Genomic DNA, 24612 nt, shown 5'->3' on the forward strand with positions numbered 1-24612 from the left:
AAAATGTTCATTTTCACCATAAGTGTTACTAGACCTAGGCACCTGGGGTGTGTGATTTTGATCCTCTGCCCCATGTCCGGGTCTAGTAAGATCTCTGACAGTACATTTCTCCCAGGGTTACTTGCTCTGTAGTCTGCTGGCTGTGCCGGGTGGAGGGATATGACTGTAGTGTCTCAGACCCAAGTCACTGAGTGCAGTCTCAGGAGATGGGAGGCAGCGGTGTGGGATCTCTGCAACTTGTCTACAGTAAACATTTAATCTTCTACTGATTTATGAATAATAATATTATGAGTCCTGACCCTTATACTGTATACTCTGTGTTGTACATTACATACTCCTGACCCCTGCACTATATACTCTATGTTGTACATTACATACTCCTGACCCCTGCACTATATACTCTGTTGTACATTACATACTCCTGACCCCTGCACTATATACTCCATGTTGTACATTACATACTCCTGACCCCTGCACTATATACTCTATGTTGTACATTACATACTCCTGACCCCTGCACTATATACTCCATGTTGTACATTACATACTCCTGACCCCTGCACTATATACTCTATGTTGTACATTACATCCTCCTGACCCCTGCACTATATACTCTATGTAGTACATTACATACTCCTGTCCCCTGCACTATATACTCCATGTTGTACATTACATACTCCTGACCCCTGCACTATATACTCTATGTTGTACATTACATACTCCTGACCCCTGCACTATATACTCTATGTTGTACATTACATACTCCTGACCCCTGCACTATATACTCTATGTTGTACATTACATACTCCTGACCCCTGCACTATATACTCTATGTTGTACATTACATACTCCTGACCCCTGCACTATATACTCTATGTTGTACATTACATACTCCTGACCCCTGCACTATATACTCTATGTTGTACATTCCATACTCCTGACTTCTGCTCTCCCCCTCCCCCCACTGCTATATATACACATAATATGGATTCTCTTTTGTTCCCCCCATTTTCTACCAGCTGGACATTTTATATCGGATGATGTGATTGGAGCACAGATTTTACATGGTGATAATAATGTGATAACATCCTCCAACTTTGGACCCTTAAACAGAAAGTGATAATGAGGGAGGAGTCAATACCCCAATGATGGTGGTCTTCAGGATCAGTCCAGTCTTCATCTTGGTTGTTCTCCCCCCATCCTCACTCTCTGACCTCTGGTGGGGCTCAGCCCCGCTGTTCTTCATGACTAAATCATGGAGTAAATAAGGAAGTGCAGTACTTCTTGTGTTGGGAAGATGGCGATGAGTGATAGAGGGGGTGGGGACCCTCGTCCTATAATCCCCTCATCACTGTCCCTCCTATAAAAGACAGTTCTGGTTGTTTCCTCACTCTCTGACTAAGGTCCATGAATAAAGAAATGACCTGGTAGGAGATCAGAGGAGCCATTTCCTAGTTCCCTTGAGGGTGGAATTGTAAGCTCCTCAGAGAGCAAGCTGCCTGATGTGGGCGGAGTCCTGGTTTGGGGGAACCAATCAGCTCCTGTCTAGTAATCCTCTTTGTCTTTGTATTTTAGTCCATGGCCGGGAGATGAGGAAAACCTCCGAGGATTGTCTCACTTTGTCTCCAGACTGGAAAGTAGAAGATGAGGACATCACACAGTATAGTCCAGGAGAAAACCCGGCTCCCTCCAATGTCCATCCGGCACCACCCAGTGTAGATGGACCATCGGATTCCTCGTATCCTGAGGAACCTCAGACTGTGCGGGACCGGGCCGGCCTTCCAACAGGGAAGAACTTCTCCTGTACTGAGTGCGGGAAGGGTTTCCATCATAAATCCAATTTTAATGTTCATAAAAGATCTCACACGGGAGAGAAGCCGTATTCCTGTTCTGGGTGCGGGAAATGTTTTTCACGAAAGTCCAATCTTCAAATACATCAGAGGCTCCACACAGGTGAGAAACCATATTCCTGTCCAGAGTGTGGGAAATGTTTTTCACAGAAGACCAATCTTTACACACATCAGAGATCTCACACAGGGGAAAAGCCATATTCCTGTCCTGAGTGTGGGAAATGTTTTTCAGACAAATCCAGTCTTTATGCACATCAGAGATCTCACACTGGGGAGAAGCCATATTCCTGTCCTGAGTGCGGGAAATGTTTTTCACTGAAGTCCAATCTTTGCAGGCATCAGAGATCTCACATGGAGAAGAAGACATATTCCTGTCCTGAGTGTGGGAAATGTTTTTCAGAAATGTTCAGTCTTTACAAACATCAGGAGTCTCACATGGGGGAGAAAAAGTATTCCTGTCCTGAGTGTGGGAAATGTTTTTCAAAGACATCCAATCTTTACACACATCAGAGATCTCACACTGGGGAGAAGCCATTTTCATGTCCTGAGTGTGGGAAATGTTTTTCAAGGAAATCTATTCTTTACATCCATCAGAGATCTCACACGGGGGAGAAGCCGTATTCCTGTTCTGAGTGCGGGAAATGTTTTTCACAGAAGTCTAATCTTTATGCACATCAGCGATTTCATACAGGCGAGAAGCCTTATTCCTGTCCTGAGTGTGGGAAATGTTTTTCAGACAAGTCCGGTCTTTTCAAACATCAGAGATGCCACACGGCGAAGAAGCCGTATTCCTGTCCTGTGTGTGGGAAATGTTTTTCACAGAACTCTGATCTTTGCAGGCATCAGAGATTGCACACGAGGGATAAGCCATATTCCTGTCCTGAGTGAGGGAAATGTTCCTCACTGAAGTCCTATCTTCCTGTACATCAGGGGTCCCACACAACCCTGGAGGTGTATCAGTGCCTTAAGTGCCGGAAATGTCCGTCTTTGAGAGTCCATCCAGGGAGGACAAGCTTGTCCTTGGAGCAGACGCTGGCTGCAATGAATAGACAATCGGGGCAGGAAAAAGCCCCTCTAAGTGTAGCCCCCCTAATACATTTCTTGGTGTACAAGGCAGACCCCTCCCATAAAGTCAGAGTAAGCATGCTCATCAGTAACCTCTCCTCACCTCTCCGGTCAGCAGGTAGATGATCTCCAGGGTGAGGTTTAGTATCTTCTCAGTCATGTGACTCCGGTCCTCCTCCATCCTCATTGGTGCCATCATGTGATCTATACAGGTCTCCTTGTAGACGGATAACTTTGGGAAATGAAAGTAAGAATGATTTGGATGGTATTGGTCACACAATAATAGGATGTGGATGTGAGGGGGGAATAGGAGGGTTGATGGACATTGAAGGACTACTCCCCCCATGGGAAGACATTTAATCTGAACTGTTTAGTATTTGCTACATCATGGAGGTCCTGGCACTATCTTGACCTGCCAGATCAGAAATCCCCTTTTAATGTTGGGTTTGTTTGGTCTCTGAACTGGTTTTCATGAGTTTTAGATCTGCAGACAAGGAATGATAAATACGATCCTTCCTATGACTTGTTTGCTCTGAGGCAGTGCTGTGAGGTCAATGTCGGGTCATCATGATGTCCAGGAAGGGGAACTTGCTGACTTTTGGCCGGATTTGCTGACTTTAATAGCCAGAACTCTGACTGCAAGGCTCCAATCTCTAGCAGCCTGTTGACTGACAGGAGTGATGTCACTGTCACTCTCTGCAATAAGAGAAGATATTGGATTGGATAGCAGGAGGATGCTACTAGTGTAATAGAGAGCTCTGGGGGAGGAGTCTGTTCTCTTCCCTCCAATGACAGCCCATCGTGGGTAGGAAGAGAACAACATAAGGGAAGGGTTAGTTCTCTTCATTGCCAAGTATACTGTGATATCCAGGACATTGTACAGAGTGGTGGTGGGTTCCTGGGGCTCTGAATTCCAGCACCGGGCACTGCCAGAGCCTGTGTCATGGGAAGGTATTAGAGTGTCTCCTGAAGATGTTCAGCACTGACCCCTGACTACCTTTTAGTCGATAATACACCAACAGACCTCCTCTAAGAACAAGTACCCACCAAGGGGTGAAAGACTTCCCTCCTTCATTCCACTTGGTATACTGGAAAATAATGAGATGGTAAGAAGGTGAAGGTTGTCTTCCTTTCCTGATAGGAGTTCTGTAAGGAGGTCTGGAAAGTAAATACAGCAATGTAAGGGGCTCTATGCTCCATACTCCTGACCCCGGCACTCCATCATTGTGTTGCCTGCATAGTGTAATGATTGCCCATTGGCTGCCTGTGTAGTGTCATCATTGCCCTTTGTAGGCCATGTATGGTCAGGATGGTCCTTGTCTTGTCTATTTATTGTCAGTGCTGTTTGTTTAGAGGACCATATTACTAGAATTTATCTCCACAATGAGGAGAATGTTCCGGCCCCGGAAGTGGGGGAATGTTCTGCCCCTGAAGGGGTTCATCTGGGTTCCCACACTATATATGTGTGTATCATCATCTGCTGGAGATAAAAGACGTCACAGTGACTATGGAGGAAGAGGACCGACGTGATTATGGAGGAAGAGGACAGACATGACTATGGAGGAAGAGGACGGACGTGACTATGGAGGAAGAGGACGGACGTGACTATGGAGGAAGAGGACGGACGTGACTATGGAGGAAGAGGACGGACATGACAGGGGGTTACTGGGTGTAAATAGGAAATAACATCTTATTACCTCCTCTGCTGCCACGTCCACAAATGTCTCCGATCTGCTTCCTCCCAACTCACCTCTCGGAATGTCCTGCCTGTACCTGACATCACTTCCTGTCTGTACCTGACATCACTTCCTGTCTGTACCTGACATCCTTCCCCTCTGTACCTTACATCACTTCCTGTCTGTGCCTGACATCACTTCCTGTTTGTGCCTGACATCACTTCCTCTCTGGATAGAAGGGAGATCACTTGGTGGAGCTCAGAGGAACTGCAGCTCCAAGAAATGTCTCATAGTTTGAATCTTGTTGTTTCCAAGTGTTCTGGAATGTCCATGTCTGGCAGGTTCCAGGACTTTTCAGAGTGGCAGTGAGGTGATGACTCCGGAACACTCTCTGGGTTCCATCACCAGACACTGCAATTATACCCGACTGCTGGGAGCCGTCATCTCTTTTCCTACAGTGAAAGTATAATTGTGACATCAGCAGAGAGGCAGAGGGAGGGTGGGATCAGGTAAGTAAAACCACTGACCACCAATGCTGGGCTGGGGGTACACTTTATTCTCACTGACACCAACAATGGAGCTTATTTTATCTCACTGACACCAATGGAAATCAGGCCCACGGTGACTGGGTAACTGGAGTGAGATCCTTGATTGGTGGAGAAGTAATGAGGGTGGAGCTTTCTCTGAATTCTCTAGAATTCTCATCTGTTGACAATTGATGGACTTATCTGAATTCTGTGTGAAATATATCTGGTTGTTAATGATTGGTTGGAAATCAGGTGGCCACACCCCTAACCGATGACTCCTCATCTGTCGGCAGGTTTCCCCACTGACAGCTGAATGTCCACAAAAGAATTGTCAGCAATTACAAATTGTGGAAAACCCCTCAGAATGTCTCTGAGAAGAAATGATATTTTATCTTCTCTCCAACTCAGACTATATTTGTCTTAGACGTAAGAGGCCCAAAATCCCGAGTCCCTGTCAGGTCTGAGCTCCAGCCGGATACAATCACCTTCTCCACTCACATAGTTTGCTTTTGTAAATGAAGTGAGTACAGAATTGAGGAAAGCGAGGACACCCGGCAACAATGGGATTCTGTCCTATCTCCTGCACCCGGAGCAAATGAACAACATGTACCAGCCTTCCCAGCCCCATCAATGTACACTGTGGAGGCATCTTGTATGTAGACTCTGGATTCAACAAACCAGCAGCCTGGCCATTCAGGAACGTACCATTGTTCAGTTCTGGGGGGGAACAAACATCTCTCATGGAAAGGAGCTCTGGGGAGTCAACAGACCAATCTTTCATCTATACATATGTTTCCATCTCTCCACATCACTCCATTCTTTTTCTGGACAAAACCATTATAAATATCAGCGACAGATTTACAAATCTAGGATTTTACAATGAGAACACAATGTCACAAGGGATCTATAAAAGATTTTATCCGGACACAAGATCCCATTGTAAGAAAGGAATTCTGAATATGAACAGCGACTGTTATGTGGGATCCCATTATATTCAGTGCAGGGAAATGTATCTTTTATATTTTACTGAAACCTCAGATAATAAATGACATTTATGTCCCAGAAATTAACTTTACTGTATTTGTAACTGAAATTGTACCTTTCATAAATCATTGCACTAATATTGTGTAAAATAATAAAACTCATAAAACATCAGAACTACTAACAATTCATCCTCTAGTATGTCTGCTGTTGTGAAGAAATATATATAATATTTGGGGTTTTAAGTAATTTTAAGGTATAAATGGCTTTTAAAACATGTAAACAAAAAAATTAAAAATGTCTGCAGGACTCCATGGACCCCTTCATTCCACACAGTCTCCAGGAACCGGGAAACCACAGAGAAACCAAGTGTCCCCCGACTTCCTCTCCAGGCTGGGATGTCCCCCTGGTTGGGTGCCCCCTACAGTAGAAGAAGCAGACTGCATCTGCCTACATCTTCTTTATGCTTTGTCTGATCAGGATGGCGGTCATTTCTCCCTGAACACGGAGCGCCCTAAACACGAGGTAAACGTGGTGCAGCATTGAGCCCCGTCCAGCTGTAGTGTAGACTTTGACAGGCTGCAGGCAGTGGGGCTGGACGCTGTACCTGTGCCTACCAGGTGTATTATAATGCCAGCATTGCACCCACAGGGGCTGGACCCCCCATGTACAAGGGGCCTAAGAGATACCATCAGCTGGTGTCCCATTCCACCAGACCCCTATAACTGGAAGAGGACATGTTTGGGGGGATGTGTTGTAGAAGAACCCAGACCACGGTATTGTGTGATGAAATTATAATTCAACTTTATTAATCATATATATGTGACACTTTAACAACAGAAGGAAAGAGATAGATTGTTTACATTTCAAGGATCTATTTATACCATTTATATCATCTATGCTAAGAAACTAATTAACATATGACACACCCCTCATTAATACCAGCCCCACCCACTTATGTGACCCTCTAAACATCCAAATCCCTGTAAATTCCCAGAAGACACTTTCATCTTTTATCCACAACAAGCTGATTGGGTACAAGAGAACCCCGAGCTCCTCCTACTCATTCCCACACAACAAGTCCATGTCACCATCTACAAGGTGAGAGGACCTGAAGGAGAACAAGACCATGACCACCAGGACCATCGCCTGACTGAAGCCATGCTCACATTTCTTTCTAATGCTGCTTCTATGGTCTCCTCAGATACAGATTTGGCAGATGTACATTAGTGGAACCCTTTCACTCCGGCCAATGTAAGGTTTCCATCAGCAGCAGCACGGCCTTATAGCTACAGCACCTGGGGGTTGTCTACATTTGTTAGGCCAACTGTCGGCTTTCTTGTAGAAGTGATTCAGCCGCACTGAAGGTCCTCCCCCCGCCATGTATACCGGGCTCAGATGTCCCTCCTGCAAGCCCAAGACAGACATGGTGGGTGTCAGTGGTGAGAGCAGAAGGAGATCAGCAAACATCTGATCTCCCCTTCAGTGAATGAAGGTGGGAGATTGTCATTTCTGGGTTCAGCGCTGTCATACTCCAGTCACTATGGTTTGGGAAGGAGCTGATTAGGCATGATCTGTGCTTGATCAACTTTCTTGGGGTACAGAGGTAACATTAGGGATCTAATAATGTTCTGATGTCTCTTTAAAGAGGACCTGTAACCAGAAATATTTATCACGGGGAGCTATCAACCCCCTATATGATAGAAGCCATGTTAGGTGAAAAAAGAGATGAAAAAAATTTAAGTAACACTATAAAAACCCATAAAACAAATCACACGACACATTTTACGTATTTACACAAGCGAGAGTGAGAACAATCATTCTGAGGCCATCGTTCACGGATAACTATCTGAACTGATAACCTGTAAAGGCTCTTAAAGCGTCACCTTTGAACAATTTTTGGTACTGAAGTTTGTCACCATTTCACAAGTACGCACAATGTGTAAAGTTTGACATGTTTGGTATCTATATACTTGATGACAACCCCATATTTTATATTTCACCAAACAAATTGGGTCATATATTGTGTTCGTTGTGCACTAACATTATCTTTTTTTACAGAAAATATGTATTTGATAAACAGCTGTGCTAATATTCTGTGACATGAAAAATGGCAACTACCACCATTATATTCTCCAGAGTCTCTGCTTTCAGAAAATAAAAGAAATGTTTGGGGTTTAACTAATCATATGGCCTAAAATGTGAAATTAACTAAAATCAAAAGCAAAATAAACTCTGGCAGTGAAAGAAAATACAGCAATATATAACATTTCAAAACCAAAACTATGATAGCAACTAATGGCTTAAGAAGCAAACCCACCATATTACTCAACCAGGTTCCATCTAAACCCACCCAAAACATTGGATCCCACCTCCTCCCACCCAGGTTCCTGTTGGAACTCCTTTACCTTGTGTAGATATCTCCTTCTGAGATCCTCATGATCTAATATAAATGTACAACACTCTCTATCTGACACCAGTTTGTAGAGCCCACCTTGGTCTGCCAAGAGATAGTCAGCTGCCAAGCAGTTCTGTGACACCACCTTAGGTGGTGGAGCCACTTCTGCTGTCAGCTCTGCTATAACATCAATGGTGTCATTGGTTACCTGATCCATGACTCCAGTACACCGGTCCATCTTACTTTTCTTAGATTCCCCATCCTGGCATAAAGCAGCTCCAATCCAGAGAAAATGTTTCTTCTCACTGGAAGGCCAGGGGAGTATTGGGAGAAATTGAGGCTTTCCCTTACAGATATGGGGGGGGAACATAACCTAAAGTACATCTATGGGTGCAATTGAAGGGTAGCCTTTTTAGGGTGCTCCTTCCACACAAGAAGCAAATGTTATCTGGAAGGACTAGGAATCCATTGGACCAATGGGGATTAAACATTCTGCAATTACATTGAGAAACCATGAAATGTTACTGGCCTGTGATTGGCTCTCCTATTGTTAGTGAAGTAAGTGAGACTCCCCTTATCGGTGTCATTAATGGAAAGAAACCATGTGAAATGTTTCTTCCAAATCCAAAAAGATGATCCCCTTGGGTAAGTACCCATGCTAATATTCCTGATATGAGGTTGTATTCCCTGCTATACAGAAAACATGGACAATCATTTACACCTTTTACAGCAGGACAGTAAATATCAGAACACAATTCAAACAGAAGACCAACAGCAGGAAGTCTGCTAACTGAATGTGTAATGCAATCTGTCATTAGCATTCCCAGAGTTCCCTCTGCAACATAGTTGTATCAGCTGTTGGTCCTGTCTGTAGATCTGTTATTTCCCCACCTTCTGTAACAGGGTGACAACCCTGATCATTCTGTAGGAACATTACACAGCAGCGTTGTCACCCTGTACAGGGAAGTCTTAGATAGATTATAAGGAAGACACACAACAAGTAAAGTCCAACTTCAGCTAACGCTTCTACAGCAGTTACAGCAACAGGATTTCTATAAGGTTCAACCCACCATATCAATGGAAGATGACAGTTGTAAGCACCCCCAGCAGTCTTATATGGTGTTTCCCAACCATCCAACTTTCATTTTTGCCAAATAGCTTGGCCTTCTACAAGAAGCAGAAAAAAACTGGGAGGGTCAACAGGTAATAAAAAAGTTACAAGGGGAGACTCGGAAAAACAAAAACGTTTATGCTAATGACAGATTGCACCATTTATGTAATTATTGATTTTGCCCATTGTTACACTGTGGCGCCGATGTCTTAACTCGTCCATTCAGAGTCATTAAGGTGAACCCCAATAAGAGGAATTTCAGTCTCCCAGAAGAAGTGGTAGGAATATGACCGCACACTTAGCACTTTGTAAGTTCAGATCTCTTGCAGTTGTACCGTGTGAATAGTTTATGGAGATGAGCAATAGCTTGACAGAAAAAAAAAAAAGATAACAAGGACATCCAATCATCACCTGATAGAATCCCTTTTGAGAAAACCAGATGAAACACAAGTGGCCAGCTGGGATTAGGTGGTACTGTTGAATATGTCCCCTAAAACAGCATTAACTCCGTGTTGGAAGGCCTACAGCAGCTTAAGAAGTTACTCTCTAACCAGAGACCTCTATCTGGCTGGTATCTCAGCTACAGACCTGCCTGGAAAGATGTCATCCATGAGAGGATATAGAACATGGAAAGGAGGCATTGATCATGGGAGAGGAGGTTGACCATGTAATGGGAGGTGTGGACAAGGTGGGCTTAGCTGGAGCCCTCAAGCCTAGCTTATGATTTATAAATTCTCAAAAGAACCTGGAATGGACTCTCCTAATGAGGTTTCAGAGGCTTGGCAAGAAGCCATTGGACCCCATCCTAGACTCTGGTACTGAGGCATTGTTGGTCATGTATTGGTTGGTCAGATTCTGGCAATGAAGAAAACACATGGGAACATAGCTCAGTTAGTGAATGATGAAAATGCATTACATGTTCAGTCAATGCTCCATAAAAAAGGATAAAGATGAGAATGATGAGGAATACAGTTCAGTCATTGCTGCTTGTCTGAAAAAATGTCCAAAGGTAAAATATTCACAGGCCTTCTAGGTGTGTTTCTGATGGATATAAGCACTAAAATCAATGAATCCGATCATTAGAGTCCTGTTTGTTCAAAAATTTTTTTTTTATTAAGTAGCATCATGTCTTCCCTAGTTTGTGGGAAGACATTGGGCCTGTGAACCTAATGGGACAGCTGTGACTTCTTTAATATTGCCCCTTCTTCTGGAGTTTCCTCTATGCAGCTCAAGCTTGTGAATCCTCTGGTGACAGATTAGCCTGGAATTACCTGTAAAAGCTTTGTCACATTCTGAACATTGATATAACTTCTCTCCAGTGTGAATCCTCTCATGTATGACAAGGTTTCCCCTCCGTTTAAAAGTTTTATCACATTCAGAACATTGATATAGCTGCTCTCCAGTGTGGACCTTCTGGTGTGCTATGAGAACTGACTTCTGTGTAAAAGTTTTATCACATTCAGAACATTGATGTGGTTTCTCTCCAGTGTGGATCCTCTGGTGTATGATAAGATCTGACTTCCATGTAAAAGCTTTGTCACATTCAGAACACTGATATGGCTTCTCGCCAGTGTGGATCCTCTGGTGTATGATAAGATATGACTTATTTGTAAAAGCTTTGTCACATTCAGAACACTGATATAACTTCTCTCCAGTGTGAATCCTCTGGTGTCTGATAAGATGTGATTTCCATATAAAAGCTTTATCACATTCAGAACACTGATATGGCCTCTCTCCAGTGTGAATCCTCTGGTGTGATATAAGATCTGACTTATGTCTAAAAGCTGTGTCACATTCAGAACACTGATATGGCTTCTCTCCAGTGTGAATCCTCTGGTGTCTGATAAGATGTGACTTCTGTGTAAAAGCTTTGTCACATTCAGAACACTGATATGGCTTCTCTCCAGTGTGGACCTTCTGGTGTGTGATATGTTTTGCCTCCATTGTAAAATCTTTGTCACGTTCCAAACAAGAAATAGCTTGAAATGACTCCTCTTATGTATACTTGGGTTGGACTTTACTGTAAAGCAATTGTCACATCCAGAACACTGAAATGACTTTTCTCATGTTATCCTCTGAGGTTGGATCAGTGTTGAAGAGGACCCAAAGCACTTATGACATGTAGAACACGGATATGACTTGTGTCCTGTGTGACTCCTCCAGTGAACTGCAATAAAAACTTTCAGTCAATTACAACACCCAGATGTTTGGTTTTTCCATGTGACTGAGTTGTATTCACAAACACCAGCATGACCGAAAACGTGGTTCATCAATCCACCTGTACAAAAAAAAATAAAAAATAAAAATCAGAATTCTATATAAAGGGGCTAAAGTTGGTTTTTATTTTTAATGATCATTAATAAATATATCTTATATATCATCGCAGGCTGTGTCAGCATTATGGTTGTCCTCAAAGGACCAGTTGTAACTGTAAGACTAGATGTCCAGAGCACCTCACCCCCCCATTACATCAGATGCCAAGAACCCCACACCCACCCTAACATCACTGTGCACATCCTTTGGGGGCAGAGCTGGAAAGCAGAAAGTGTAGGGTCTGGAGGAGGACCAGAGGAGGAGTGGAGTCAATTACCAGAGTCTGCTGAATGCTGAGACCAAGGGAGGTGGAGATGAGGGGATGCTGCAGCTGCACTGAGAGGTGCAGGATTTGGCAGAGGAGTTCTTTTCTCCTCTCTGCTGCCGACTGCTGAGACAAGGTGGGGGAGGAAACAAGGGGTACCTGCAGGAGAGATGCAAGGGCCACATGAAATAACCTAGAGGGCAGGATCTGGATACAGGTGTTTGACACCTGTGTTATATATATAGAAAGCATATGTACATCATCATTTGTTTATTTATATATATATATATATATATATATATATATATATAAATATATATTTTTTTAATTAAACTAAATTGTATTATTTAAGTTTTTAAGTGCACACAGTATATCCAACATCCAGCCCAGACAATGGAGTCATACATTCTAATGTATAAGCAGTTGTGGCAATGTTACAGATCATACAGAACAATAACTTGCTTTGTCTCTGGTGTCACTTTTACCTTCTATAAACAAATGAAAAGAGAAAAAAGAAGCAACGTAGAACAATTCACCTGTACATGGCAAGTAACTCTCTCCAGTACAGACATAGATAGCTGACACCGTTCAAGTAGGCCTGTGTCTACAGGATCATACACCAAGTATCGGCCTCCAATGTAGTCACCATTTAGTAGGGTACAATTGGCCGGGTCCATTTTTAGGGGCCTAAAAAAGTTAAACCTATAAAAACCTATGACAAATGAAGTATGGGGAGTGAGTACCGGAGTATCCAGCCAGTTCTGCCAGAGAGCCATAAGTCTCCTAGGAGAAGTTAGGTTTTCATGTATTATTATGGGGTTCACCTGCTCAATCCATGCCTGGTGGGAGTATGAGTTGATAACCAGAATGCTTGGATTCGATTTGCAGGTTCGTTCAGAAAGTACATCTAAAAATCCAAAAATTACAAGCTTAATCCCAACTAGGGAGAGACTTTGTTCAATTAAAAGAAAAATGTCAAAGACAGGTGAGAAAATGTAAATAAGCAGCTTAGAGAAGAGCTAAAAACACTAAAAATACCCCCACAAATCTATCCTAGAAATTCAATCTAAAATGTAACAATTACACCAAGAAAACCCTCAACTGAGGGAAGAGATAATGACACCAAAGATACAAATGGAGCTCAACAATCAGGAAAGAGAATCAAAGAGGATGATTTATACAAAGTACCCATCAAGGAACAACAGACCGGTGAGACCAATCAGCTTCCGAAATGTAACAAGACAAAGACCAGCAATAGCCAAGACAACTCTACTAATCCTGAGACCACAAATAGTGATGGACGAACACCCCCCTGTTCAGGTCGCGGTCAAACATCTGAACCTACAGAATGTTCTACAGTGAATGTCGAACACAAAGGACTGAGAGGTGTCTTACCGCATCTGAGTATGAAGATCCCGCTCAGTTACTAATATCCGGCATGAGTTCTATGATGAAGTCACGCGGTATTTTAGTAGTGAGACATTCATTCATGTTCCTGGTGTCAGTGGGGTTTCCTGCCGACAGCTGAATGTCAAAAGAATTGTCAGCATTGCCCAACAATTAAAAAAAAAAAAAAAAACTTGTCCCCCCTCTCATCCACACCAAGCACTTTGAGACTGGTATGAATTTTGAGAGGAACCCTCTATGCCAATAATTTTTTTAAAAATGGTATGGGGGTCCCCCAAAAATCCATATCAGGAGGTGAGCACCCCCTCTCCTGAACCATACCAGGCCACATGCCCTCAACATGGGGGGGTGTTTGTCCACATATTGATGGGGACAAGGGCCTCTTTCCCACAACCATAGCCTGAGGTTGTGGGGGTCTGCAGCCTGGGGGGCTTATTGGAATATGGAAACCCCCTTTAACAAGGGGGCCTCAAGATCCCGCCCCCCACCTATGTGAATGAGTAGGCGGTATGTGGTACTGCTACCCATTCACAAAAAAAAGGGTAGTGTAAAAAATGATAGGAGACAGTCTTTGACAAGTCCTTTATTAAAAATAAACATTTTAAAAAATGTCCCCCAAAGTAGATCCAACATCAATCATGATGCCACCACCACCGCTACCCAAAAAAGGGGGGAAAAAGCTCCGCTTGCGATGCTGGCTCTTGGCTATCTGACAGCTGTGCCCGTGACAACAGTTTTTATATACCCCGCCCCCTTGTGACATCACCACACACTGTGATTGGTCAAAGTATTACACCTGACTTGTGATTAGGTGCATTGCTTTGTCCAAACACAATGCACTGTCAGGGTAAACAGCCCACCGAATGCCCATACTGTTTGTGTTTGCCGAACACACGAACGGCTCATGTTCAAATCAAACTTAGGTTCAACTCGACCATGAAGTCCATCCCTACAAACAAACAATCATCAAACCACAAGAACAGCCAACAGACTCCGGATTATTTTTGTAATAATAGACTCCAATGGGAAATATCTAAACACCAAACGGCTCTTCCCAGGAACAAGACAACAAAATTCAAGTTCAACAACTGAACAAGCGACAGGAGTTATCAATGATCCGTATTTCACCGACCCCAAACATATCATCATACACACCGACCCAAACATATCATCATACACACCGACCCAAACATATCATCATACACACCGACCCAAACATATCATCATACACACCGACCCAAACGTATCATCATACACACCGACCCAAACGTATCATCATACACACCGACCCAAACATATCATCATACACACCGACCCAAACATATCATCATACACACCGACCCAAACATATCATCATACACACCGACCCAAACATATCATCATACACACCGACCCAAACATATCATCATACACACCGACCCAAACGTATCATCATACACACCGACCCAAACGTATCATCATACACACCGACCCAAACGTATCATCATACACACCGACCCAAACGTATCATCATACACACCGACCCAAACATATCATCATACACACCGACCCAAACATATCATCATACACACCGACCCAAACATATCATCATACACACCGACCCAAACATATCATCATACACACAGACCCAAACATATCATCATACACACCGACCCAAACATATCATCATACACACCGACCCAAAAGTATCATCATACACACCGACCCAAACGTATCATCATACACACCGACCCAAACGTATCATCATACACACCGACCCAAACATATCATCATACACACCGACCCAAACATATCATCATACACACCGACCCAAACATATCATCATACACACCGACCCAAACATATCATCATACACACCGACCCAAACGTATCATCATACACACCGACCCAAACGTATCATCATACACACCGACCCAAACGTATCATCATACACACCGACCCAAACATATCATCATACACACCGACCCAAACGTATCATCATACACACCGACCCAAACGTATCATCATACACACCGACCCAAACGTATCATCATACACACCGACCCAAACGTATCATCATACACACCGACCCAAACATATCATCATACACACCGACCCAAACATATCATCATACACACCGACCCAAACGTATCATCATACACACCGACCCAAACGTATCATCATACACACCAACCCCAAACGTATCATCATACACACCGACCCAAACGTATCATCATACACACCGACCCAAACGTATCATCATACACACCGACCCAAACGTATCATCATACACACCGACCCAAACGTATCATCATACACACCGACCCAAACGTATCATCATACACACAGACCCAAACGTATCATCATACACACAGACCCAAACGTATCATCATACACACCGACCCAAACGTATCATCATACACACCGACCCAAACGTATCATCATACACACCGACCCAAACGTATCATCATACACACCGACCCAAACGTATCATCATACACACCGACCCAAACGTATCATCATACACACCGACCCAAACATATCATCATACACACCGACCCAAACATATCATCATACACACCGACCCAAACATATCATCATACACACCGACCCAAACATATCATCATACACACCGACCCAAACATATCATCATACACACCGACCCAAACGTATCATCATACACACCGACCCAAACGTATCATCATACACACCGACCCAAACGTATCATCATACACACCGACCCAAACGTATCATCATACACACCGACCCAAACATATCATCATACACACCGACCCAAACGTATCATCATACACACCGACCCAAACGTATCATCATACACACCGACCCAAACGTATCATCATACACACCGACCCAAACGTATCATCATACACACCGACCCAAACGTATCATCATACACACCGACCCAAACGTATCATCATACACACCGACCCAAACGTATCATCATACACACCGACCCAAACATATCATCATACACACCGACCCAAACATATCATCATACACACCGACCCAAACATATCATCATACACACCGACCCAAACATATCATCATACACACCGACCCAAACATATCATCATACACACCGACCCAAACATATCATCATACACACCGACCCAAACATATCATCATACACACCGACCCAAACATATCATCATACACACCGACCCAAACATATCATCATACACACCGACCCAAACATATCATCATACACACAGACCCAAACATATCATCATACACACAGACCCAAACATATCATCATACACACCGACCCAAACATCCTCCAGGGACAAAAGGAAGCCTCTGAGAATAAACTATTACAACTAACAGCGACCGCACAACAAAAATGTCCTCACTCCAACATCATACTGTCCTCCCTAATTATTATTATTATACAGAATTTATAAAGCACCAACAGTTCGCTCAGCGCTGTACATTACAAAGGGGGACAGAACAAGCAACAAACAAAACAGTAACAATACAACACAATATAATGTGATACATGAGGGGGCCCTGCTCCTTGGAGCTTACAATCTAGGAGGGAGGGGAAAGTGGTACAGGAGATACTGTAGCTGTGGGGGATGGAATGGTAGGAAGAGTGGAGGAGGTAGGGAGATTAGCAGGGGGTGGGGTAGGCTTCCCTGAAGAGATGGGTTTTCAGGGCATGCTAAAAGGAGAGGAGGGTAGGTGATAGTCTGATGGGTTGGGGAAGGGAGTTCCAGAGGATGGGTGACACCCTGGAGAAATCCTGGAGGTGGGCATGGGAGGAGGAGACCAGGAAACTAGAGAGAAGGAGGTCTTGAGAGCAGCAGAGAGTGCGTGAAGGGTGATACTTGGATATTAGGTGTATGTATGATGTAGTTTGGGGTGGTATTATGGACAGCTTTGTACGTCAGTGTTAGGATTTTGAATTTGATCCATTGCACAATCGGAAGCCAGTGGAGGGATTGGCAGAGGGGGGTGGCGGAAACGGAGAGGTTGGTAAGGTGAATGAGTCTGGCTGCCAAATTCAGGATAGACTGAAAGGGGGATAGCCTGTGGCGAGGCAGGCCAGTGAGGAGGGAGTTGCAGTAGTCGAGTTTTGATATGATGAGGGAGTGGATGAGCTGTTTAGTGGTTTCAGGGGTTGGAAACGTGCATATTTTGGCGATGTTGCGGAAGTGGAGTCTGCACGACTTTGTTAATGATTGGACATGGGGCTGAAAGGAAAGGTTGGAGTCCAGAATGACACCAAATACTCTGGTCTGCGGGGCGGGTCTGATAGTGGAATTTTTGGATGTGATGGAGAAGTCAGTAGGGGGTGGTGTGTGGGTTGGGGGAAGACAAGGAGCTCAGTTTTGGAGAGGTTCAATTTAAGGAAATAGAGTGACATCCAGTCTGATACGTCGTTCAGTAGGTTGGTGATTTGGATAGAGACTGAGGGGGTAAGGTGAGGGGTAGAGAGATTTGTGTGTCATCGGCATAGAGGTGGTAGTTGAAGCTGTGAGAGTGTATGAGTTGGCCCAGGGAGGAGGTATAGATGGAGAAGAGAAGGGGCCCAAGGACAGAGCCTTGGGGGACCCCAACAGAGAGGGGGAGTGAGGGGGAGGTGGTAGCATTATAGGTAACGCTGAAAGAGCATTGTGATAGGTAGGATGAGAGCCAGGAGAGAGCAGAATCTCTGAGGCCGAGGGAGTGTAGTTTTTTGAGGAGGAGGGGGTGGTCAACTGTGTCAAAGGCTGCGGAGAGGTCCAGGAGTAGGAGTACAGAATAGTGGCCATTGGATTTGGCTGTTAGGAGGTCATTGGAGAGTTTGAATAGGGCAGTTTTGGTGGAGTGTATGGGGCAGAAGCTGGACTGTAGGGGATCAAGGAGGTTGTTGTCGTTGAGGTGAGAGCTTAGGCAAGTGTAGACAAAGCGCTCGAGGAGTTTGGATGTGAGTGGAAGCAGGGAGATGAGTCTGAGGTTGTTCAGGTCATTGGGATCCAGAGAGGGTTTTTTAAGTATGGGGGTGATGTGTGCATGCTTCAGAGGGGAGAGGAATGTGCCGGAAGAGAGGGAGAGATTAAAGATGTGGGTGAGGGAGCGTAGTATGGAGGAGGAGGGAGGTTGTAGGAGTTGTGAGGGGATAGGGTCAAGGGGGCAGGTGGTGAGGTGGGCATCAGTGAAGACTTTGGAGACCTCCTCGATGGTAGTAAGGTCGAAGGTTTGGAGGGAGTGTGAGCTGTGGCAATGTCCTTGTGAATAGTGTCAATCTTGTTTTTGAAGTAATTGCACTAATCTCAAGGGCAGTGAGTGAGGAACTGGGTGGAGGTGGGGGCAGAGAGAGTAGGAAGTTAAATGTGGAGAAGAGTCGGCGAGGATGGGAGGAGAGGGCCTTGATGAGGGTCAGGAAGTAGGCTTGTTTGGTGGACTGGAGGGAGGAGGTGTAGGTGTGGAAGGCAGATTTATAGAGGGAGAAGGCTTGTTGGGATCTGGTTTTGTGCCATAGTCGCTCCAGGGCATGACTGCATCATTTGAGAGATTTAGTGTGATCATTCTGCCAGGGCTGGAGCGGTCGAGGTCTGATGTTTTGTGTGGTTAAAGGCACTAGTAAGTCAAGGGCTGTTGATAGAGCGTTGTTATAGGCAGTCATAGCCAAGTCGGGGCAGGACAGGGGGAGGATGCTGTCGTGGAGTTGATCAGCTGCAGAGTGGAGGGGGGCAGGGTTAAGGTTGCAGAGGTTGCAACTGGTGGTGGTAAGACATTTGGAGGGGTAGGCACTGGAGGACGAGGAGATAGAGAAGGTAATCAGGTTGTGGTCAGAGAGAGGGAAGGGGGAGTTTGTGAGGTTGTGGGGAGCACAGCGGTTGGAGAAGACAAGGTCCAGGATATTTCCGTCAGAGTGGGTGGTGGATTGTACACACTGTGCAAGTGCAAAGGAGGAGGTTAAGTGGAAGAGATGGGATGTGGACGGGTTGTCAACGTTGACAGGGATGTTGAAATCCCCAAGGATGATGGTGGGTAGCTCGGAGGAGAGGAAGAATGGTAACAAGGAGGAAAAGTCATCCAGGAAGCAGGATAGAGGTCCAGGAGGCCAGTGGATAACGGCAACCTTCAGGGGGGTTGGGGAGAATAGTCGGATGCAGTGGGACTGGAAGGAGGAGAAGGATAGGGAGGGGGGGTTTGGGAGGACTCGGAAGGTGCTCTGTGGTGACAGGAGCAGACCAACCCCACCACCTTTATGACAGTTGGGCCTGGGTGAGTGGGTCCAGGTGAGACCTCCATAGCAGAGCGCAGCAGGGAGGGTAGAGTCAGTGGCCTGGACCCAGGTTTCCGTGATCGCTGGGAGGTTGAGGGAGTGGGAAATAAAGAGGTCATGGATGGTGGTGAGCTTGTTGCACACCGATCGGGCGTTCAGGAGTGCGCATGAAAATGGGGGGGGGGGGTGGTTTTAGGAAGCAGGGGGACAGATACTAAGTTGCGATGGTTGCTGCAGGACGTGGAAGTGGGAGGGTGCTGTGTGGGTGAGCGAGGTGGTGGAGGGCCAGAGTTCGGGGAGATGTTCCCGGAGGTTTGGAGGAGAAGGGTGAGAAAGGTGGCATCGGAGCGGGATGTACAGGAGTGAGCAAATCTGCCAGTGGAGGTGTTCGGGTCTGTGGGAGGGTGAAGTGTTAGGAGGAGGTGGTGGGTGCCGTAGAGGGGCGAAGGAAGCAGTGAGGACACAATATACAATTGTCTGGGAGGAGCAGAGTGATATAGAGAATAGATTTTGGGAACGGAGGAGAGGAATATGAGAAGGAGTGGAAGAGGCATTTAAGGGTGGCAGATAGGAGTGGTGGGAGGCTTGGCTGTCGATAGTCCAGTGTGCAGTGGCGTATCTTGTTGCTGTGGCTTCTAGTAGCTGGGGTGTAGGGGAGTAAGGAGGGGGGAATGGGTGAGGATGGATGGTTTCCAGGGGCGCTTGATTGTAGACAGTCTGGTGAGCAGTGGGGTCTCTTGTTGTGGTGTCTTACATCAAGGGTTCGTGTCTTTAGGTCGAGCAGAGATGGGGGTTGGTGTGAGTAGTCCCTGGGTGGAAGGATCTGGATAGTTGTGCGGCTGTTACTTGTCCTTTGGGTTGAGCTGGGTTGGGGTCGGTGTGAGTGCTGTCAGGGTGATCAGGTCAGGAGTGATGTGTGGCTGCAACTTGCGTGTGCTCCTGCGGAGACATGCTTGGCAGGGTTCAGGGTCCAGGTGGAAGTCCCAGGGTGGTGGTGCTGGTGTGTGGGTTGACTGTGGTTTCCTTGGAGCCTTGTGTGCTCCTGTGGCCCTCTAGGTTCTAGTGGTATCCCCTGGGTTTGTGGTGGCAGCTTTGTTGGGGGTGATGGCAGCTTCCCCTCATTGTGGAGAAAAACGGTGGTGTGGCAGCATCCCGGAGGTGATGGCAGTTTTGCCTTCTCTCAATTGTGCTTGTGGGCGCTGTGTGCCAGCGTTAGTGGGTGCCGTAGGGTCCGGCGTCTGTGGGAGTGGCAGGGTCTGGCACCTGTAGGTGTTGTAGGGCCCGGCATGTGCTGTAGGCCGCATGGCAGGCTCACATGATGGACCATGGGGTTGTGCGGTGGTGGGGCACGGGGGCGGCTTTGTAGCACATGGTGGGGAGCAGGGGTGCTGAGTTGGTGGTGGTGGCTTAACCTGTCCATTTTGGTGGTGGTGGATTTCCCTCACAGGGTGGGGGTGATGGAAGTGTCTTTAACCCCTCTGGCTGGAGAGGAGGCGTCCTGGTTCTCAGTGGCCCGTTTTGGTGGTGGTGGCCGTGCGGGTGGTGGTGCTGCCATGCAGGCTCCCTGTAGGTGTCATGGGGGGTGCGCCTTGGTGGGCCACAGCAGGCCATGCGAGGCTGGGTGCTGGAGTGCTGCACTAGTCCTGGGCAGTTATAGGGTCCTGGTGGCAGAGGTAGGGCTGGGGGGCACCAATGCTTGCCCCCTGCCTGCTGCTACCCGGTGGTAGCTTATATGCAGGCTGCTTGTGTGCAGCTAATCAGGTTGTGGGTGGTTTGTCTGGACGGCCGGTGGATTCGGGAGGCCGGGCCGGGGTTGCAGGGACAGGCACCGTGGAGGCTTGGGCAGCGGCTTCACTTCTTAGAGGGCGGTGGCTTCCCCTCTCCTGGTGTGTCTAGGGCCCGAGGAGCTTGGATGTGGCCAGCGGTGACGGCGGCGGCAAAGAACCGGGCCGTGTGGTGATGAGACCAGCATGGCGGCAGAGATTCGGGCCACGTGGTGATGGGACCAGCGAGGCAGAGGTGGCGGATAGGGCACAGTGGTGGATCACGTGGCACCACTCCCTCTCCAGGTACAGGGGGGGTCAAGGAGGGTCGGGGTGGCCGCTTTTAAGTCAGTTTAGCTGGTGGGAGTTAGATGGAGTTTGGGGGCGACCGGAGCTCTGGGTCATGCGGCTGCTCTGACCGCCATATTGGCCTCATCAGATTTAAGGATGGACATTCCAAGGATGAACATAACAAACAATATAAAACTCAGCGAATCAACACAGAGCTGGCAGATAAAACCAGGTCAAAGCCTACCATTCACCTGACACAACATCGTTCCATCATGACCCAACACCTCTATGACTACAAACACCTCAACTAACAAGGGGGCAGTCAACTAGCAAGAGAACCCAAAGACATTGTACTGAATGGAACTCACAACCCGGGATCTGGCACAAACCATCTCAGATGGACACAATGGGGCTGATTTACTAAAACTGGAGTGTGCAAAATCTGGGGCAGCTGTGCATGGGAGCCAATCAGGTTCTGACTTCAGCTTGTTCAATGAAGCTTTGACAAAAAACCTGGAAGCTGATTGGTTCCTATGCAGAGCTGCACCAGACTTTGCACTCTCCAGTGTCTCATTGTCATCACATGCTGTGTCCATAATGACCACCCATCCCCCCTTATCAGCTGGCTTCAATGTTATATCTCACCTTGCTGCTAATGATGGCAATGCACCTTTCTCCTCAATGGTCCCATTATTAGGATATGACCCCAGAGTTCCTGATTATAGACTGTCATACGTCACCATCTTTATCATCCAAATGAAGAAACATTTCTGCTGCTGCATATGTAGTGGGTGGTGGAAACTTCCATTTTATCTGTAAACCTCAGACAGACCTACTCAGTGGTGTGACTACAGATGATCCCTCAATATCGCCTCTCCAAGAATAATGTACCTTCAATCTAATATTCCTGAAACATCTATACAAGTCCTGTGCCAACAAAAACTTCTTCATGATACCTTTAGGGCTAAAGCCCAAACCTTTCCCCAGAAGGTCCATCTTACCCGATGTCAGTCCAGCTGAGGAGAAGGCGAGAATTCCGTCTATTTCTGTTGATGATGAATCATCTGTTGGGATGGTTGGATGAGTGGGAAATCCCTTGTTGCAGCGTTGATGTTTTTTACCTCCCCTGTGGCCGGATCTCTGCTGTTTCCTTGATTCTGATGTACAATATGAGGTGGGTGTTGTCCCTCTATAGATCCTAATAAAGTGCCTCCAGCAGAGGAGGGAAGTGATGGGTCAGAGGCTGTAGAAGAAGCTCTAGTAAGCAGTCTAGATGGACGAGGTGAGTCTTGTGTAGGTGGTGCTCCAAGAGTAGGCCTGATTAGTAGACGGTTAGATGTTGGACTCCTTCAGCTGCTCGGCTGACAATGCAGACTGTAGTGTAGACTCCACCTGTGTGATCTGTACAGCCAGAACAGGTTCTTCCTTCTGGAGAAATGAAACTGGAGAACAATGGAGCTTTTGTTTAGGACTTGTGTAAACAGACCATTGAACTCCTCCCTGTAGGCAAACAGACCATTGTCCTCCTCCTTGTAGGCAAACAAAGTTGGGGTCAGTTTACCTCCTAGCCACCTTGGAATACACTGTGCTTTCTAATATTCAGCTAAAGTTATCTTTTTTACATAGACAAGACAGTTTTTTTTTTAGGAACTTCTCAGGAGGACTTTGATCTGGTGTCATTTACCCAAAAAAAACCCTTCCCCTCTTCCACTAAGAACACCCTCCCCCCCCCCCCCCACAGAGGACACCCTTTCTCCAGTAAAAACACCCTCTCCACTGAGGATACTCCCTTCCTCTCTTTTCCTCCTCTGATGACACCCCTCTCTCTCCTTTTCTGCACTGGGGACACCTTTCCCCCTCCCCTTCTGAGGACACTCTCTCCCTAGTGTTGTCACCCCTCCCCCACTCAAGACACTCTTTCCACTGAGATCATTCCCTCCAGATTAACACGTTGCCGCCCAACCTATAGCCAGATGGTGGCCAGGCGAATAACTCGTCCCTCCGGGTGGACACCATATGGCGTCCTTCCCGGAGAGTGTATTGCACATGCCCGCAGGGCAACGCTGTGGTGCAGTCTGTCACCAGCCGTGTACCTCGGACATGGCCGATAACAGATATGTGCTCCTTTGCCAGTACCATGTGACCTGCTGTGACCAATCACAGCAGGTCACATGATAGTTGTATGCAATGGATGGCTTCCTTTCACGCCATCCATTGTATACAAGTGCGTCTAGCTGTGAATGGTCACAGTGATCACATGCACAAGCTGGGCCAATCACAGCCCAGCTGTGTCATGTGATTAGCTGTGGCCAAATCACAGCTAAGCACAAAAAAACTCTGAATGAATCGATTTCATTCAGGTAAATGTTTGCTTATAGCAAAGTAATTCTTTGCTATAAGCACATTGTGTAAAAAAAAAAATATATATAGATAACTTCCCCAAAGTAGTACAACGTTACTATGGTAATATTATACTACTTTGGTCATAGTGAAATATGAAAAAAATCTAAAAAAAAGAAAAAAAGTGTAATAAAAAATTAAAACTAATAAAAAAAATAAAAAAAGTATAATTTTTTTGTTCATACTGTCACCAGTCAGTGTCCCTGATCACCGCTATGCCAGTTATATGATGACACTGTACTGCACTGGTGACAGTATGTAAAAAAATAAATAGTGCAAATAATTTTTTTTATTTTTTTTCATTTTTTGAAAAAATATGACAAAAAATTACAACTTCAAAACACTTGCCAC

The 24612-nt window shown here is 45.8% G+C and overlaps 2 protein-coding genes across 2 annotated transcripts in view; one reads left to right on the plus strand and one right to left on the minus strand.

Moving 5' to 3' along the window:
- The window catches only part of LOC149461871 (uncharacterized), a 51274-nt gene extending 48267 nt beyond the window's left edge, over positions 1 to 3007 (plus strand). The window contains exon 2 of the mRNA XM_089677654.1: positions 1789 to 3007. Coding sequence (XP_089533780.1) covers positions 1789 to 2738 — 950 coding nt within the window. The 3' untranslated portion in view covers positions 2739 to 3007. The remainder of the gene's footprint in view (positions 1 to 1788) is intronic.
- A 7291-nt stretch (positions 3008 to 10298) lies between these two features.
- On the minus strand, positions 10299 to 24000 carry LOC149461873 (uncharacterized). Its single transcript, XM_089677724.1, has 2 exons — positions 23955 to 24000; positions 10299 to 11560 (listed from the first exon to the last, which is right to left on the minus strand). Exons 1-2 carry the CDS (start codon positions 23998 to 24000, stop codon positions 10743 to 10745), a joined length of 864 nt encoding a protein of 287 aa, XP_089533850.1. The 3' UTR covers positions 10299 to 10742.
- Positions 24001 to 24612: the final 612 nt, after the last annotated feature.

The sequence above is a fragment of the Staurois parvus genome, unplaced genomic scaffold (genome assembly GCF_062004578.1).
Source record: "Staurois parvus isolate SC_StPar_1 unplaced genomic scaffold, SC_StPar_1.0 ptg000191l, whole genome shotgun sequence".
NCBI lineage: Eukaryota > Metazoa > Chordata > Amphibia > Anura > Ranidae > Staurois > Staurois parvus.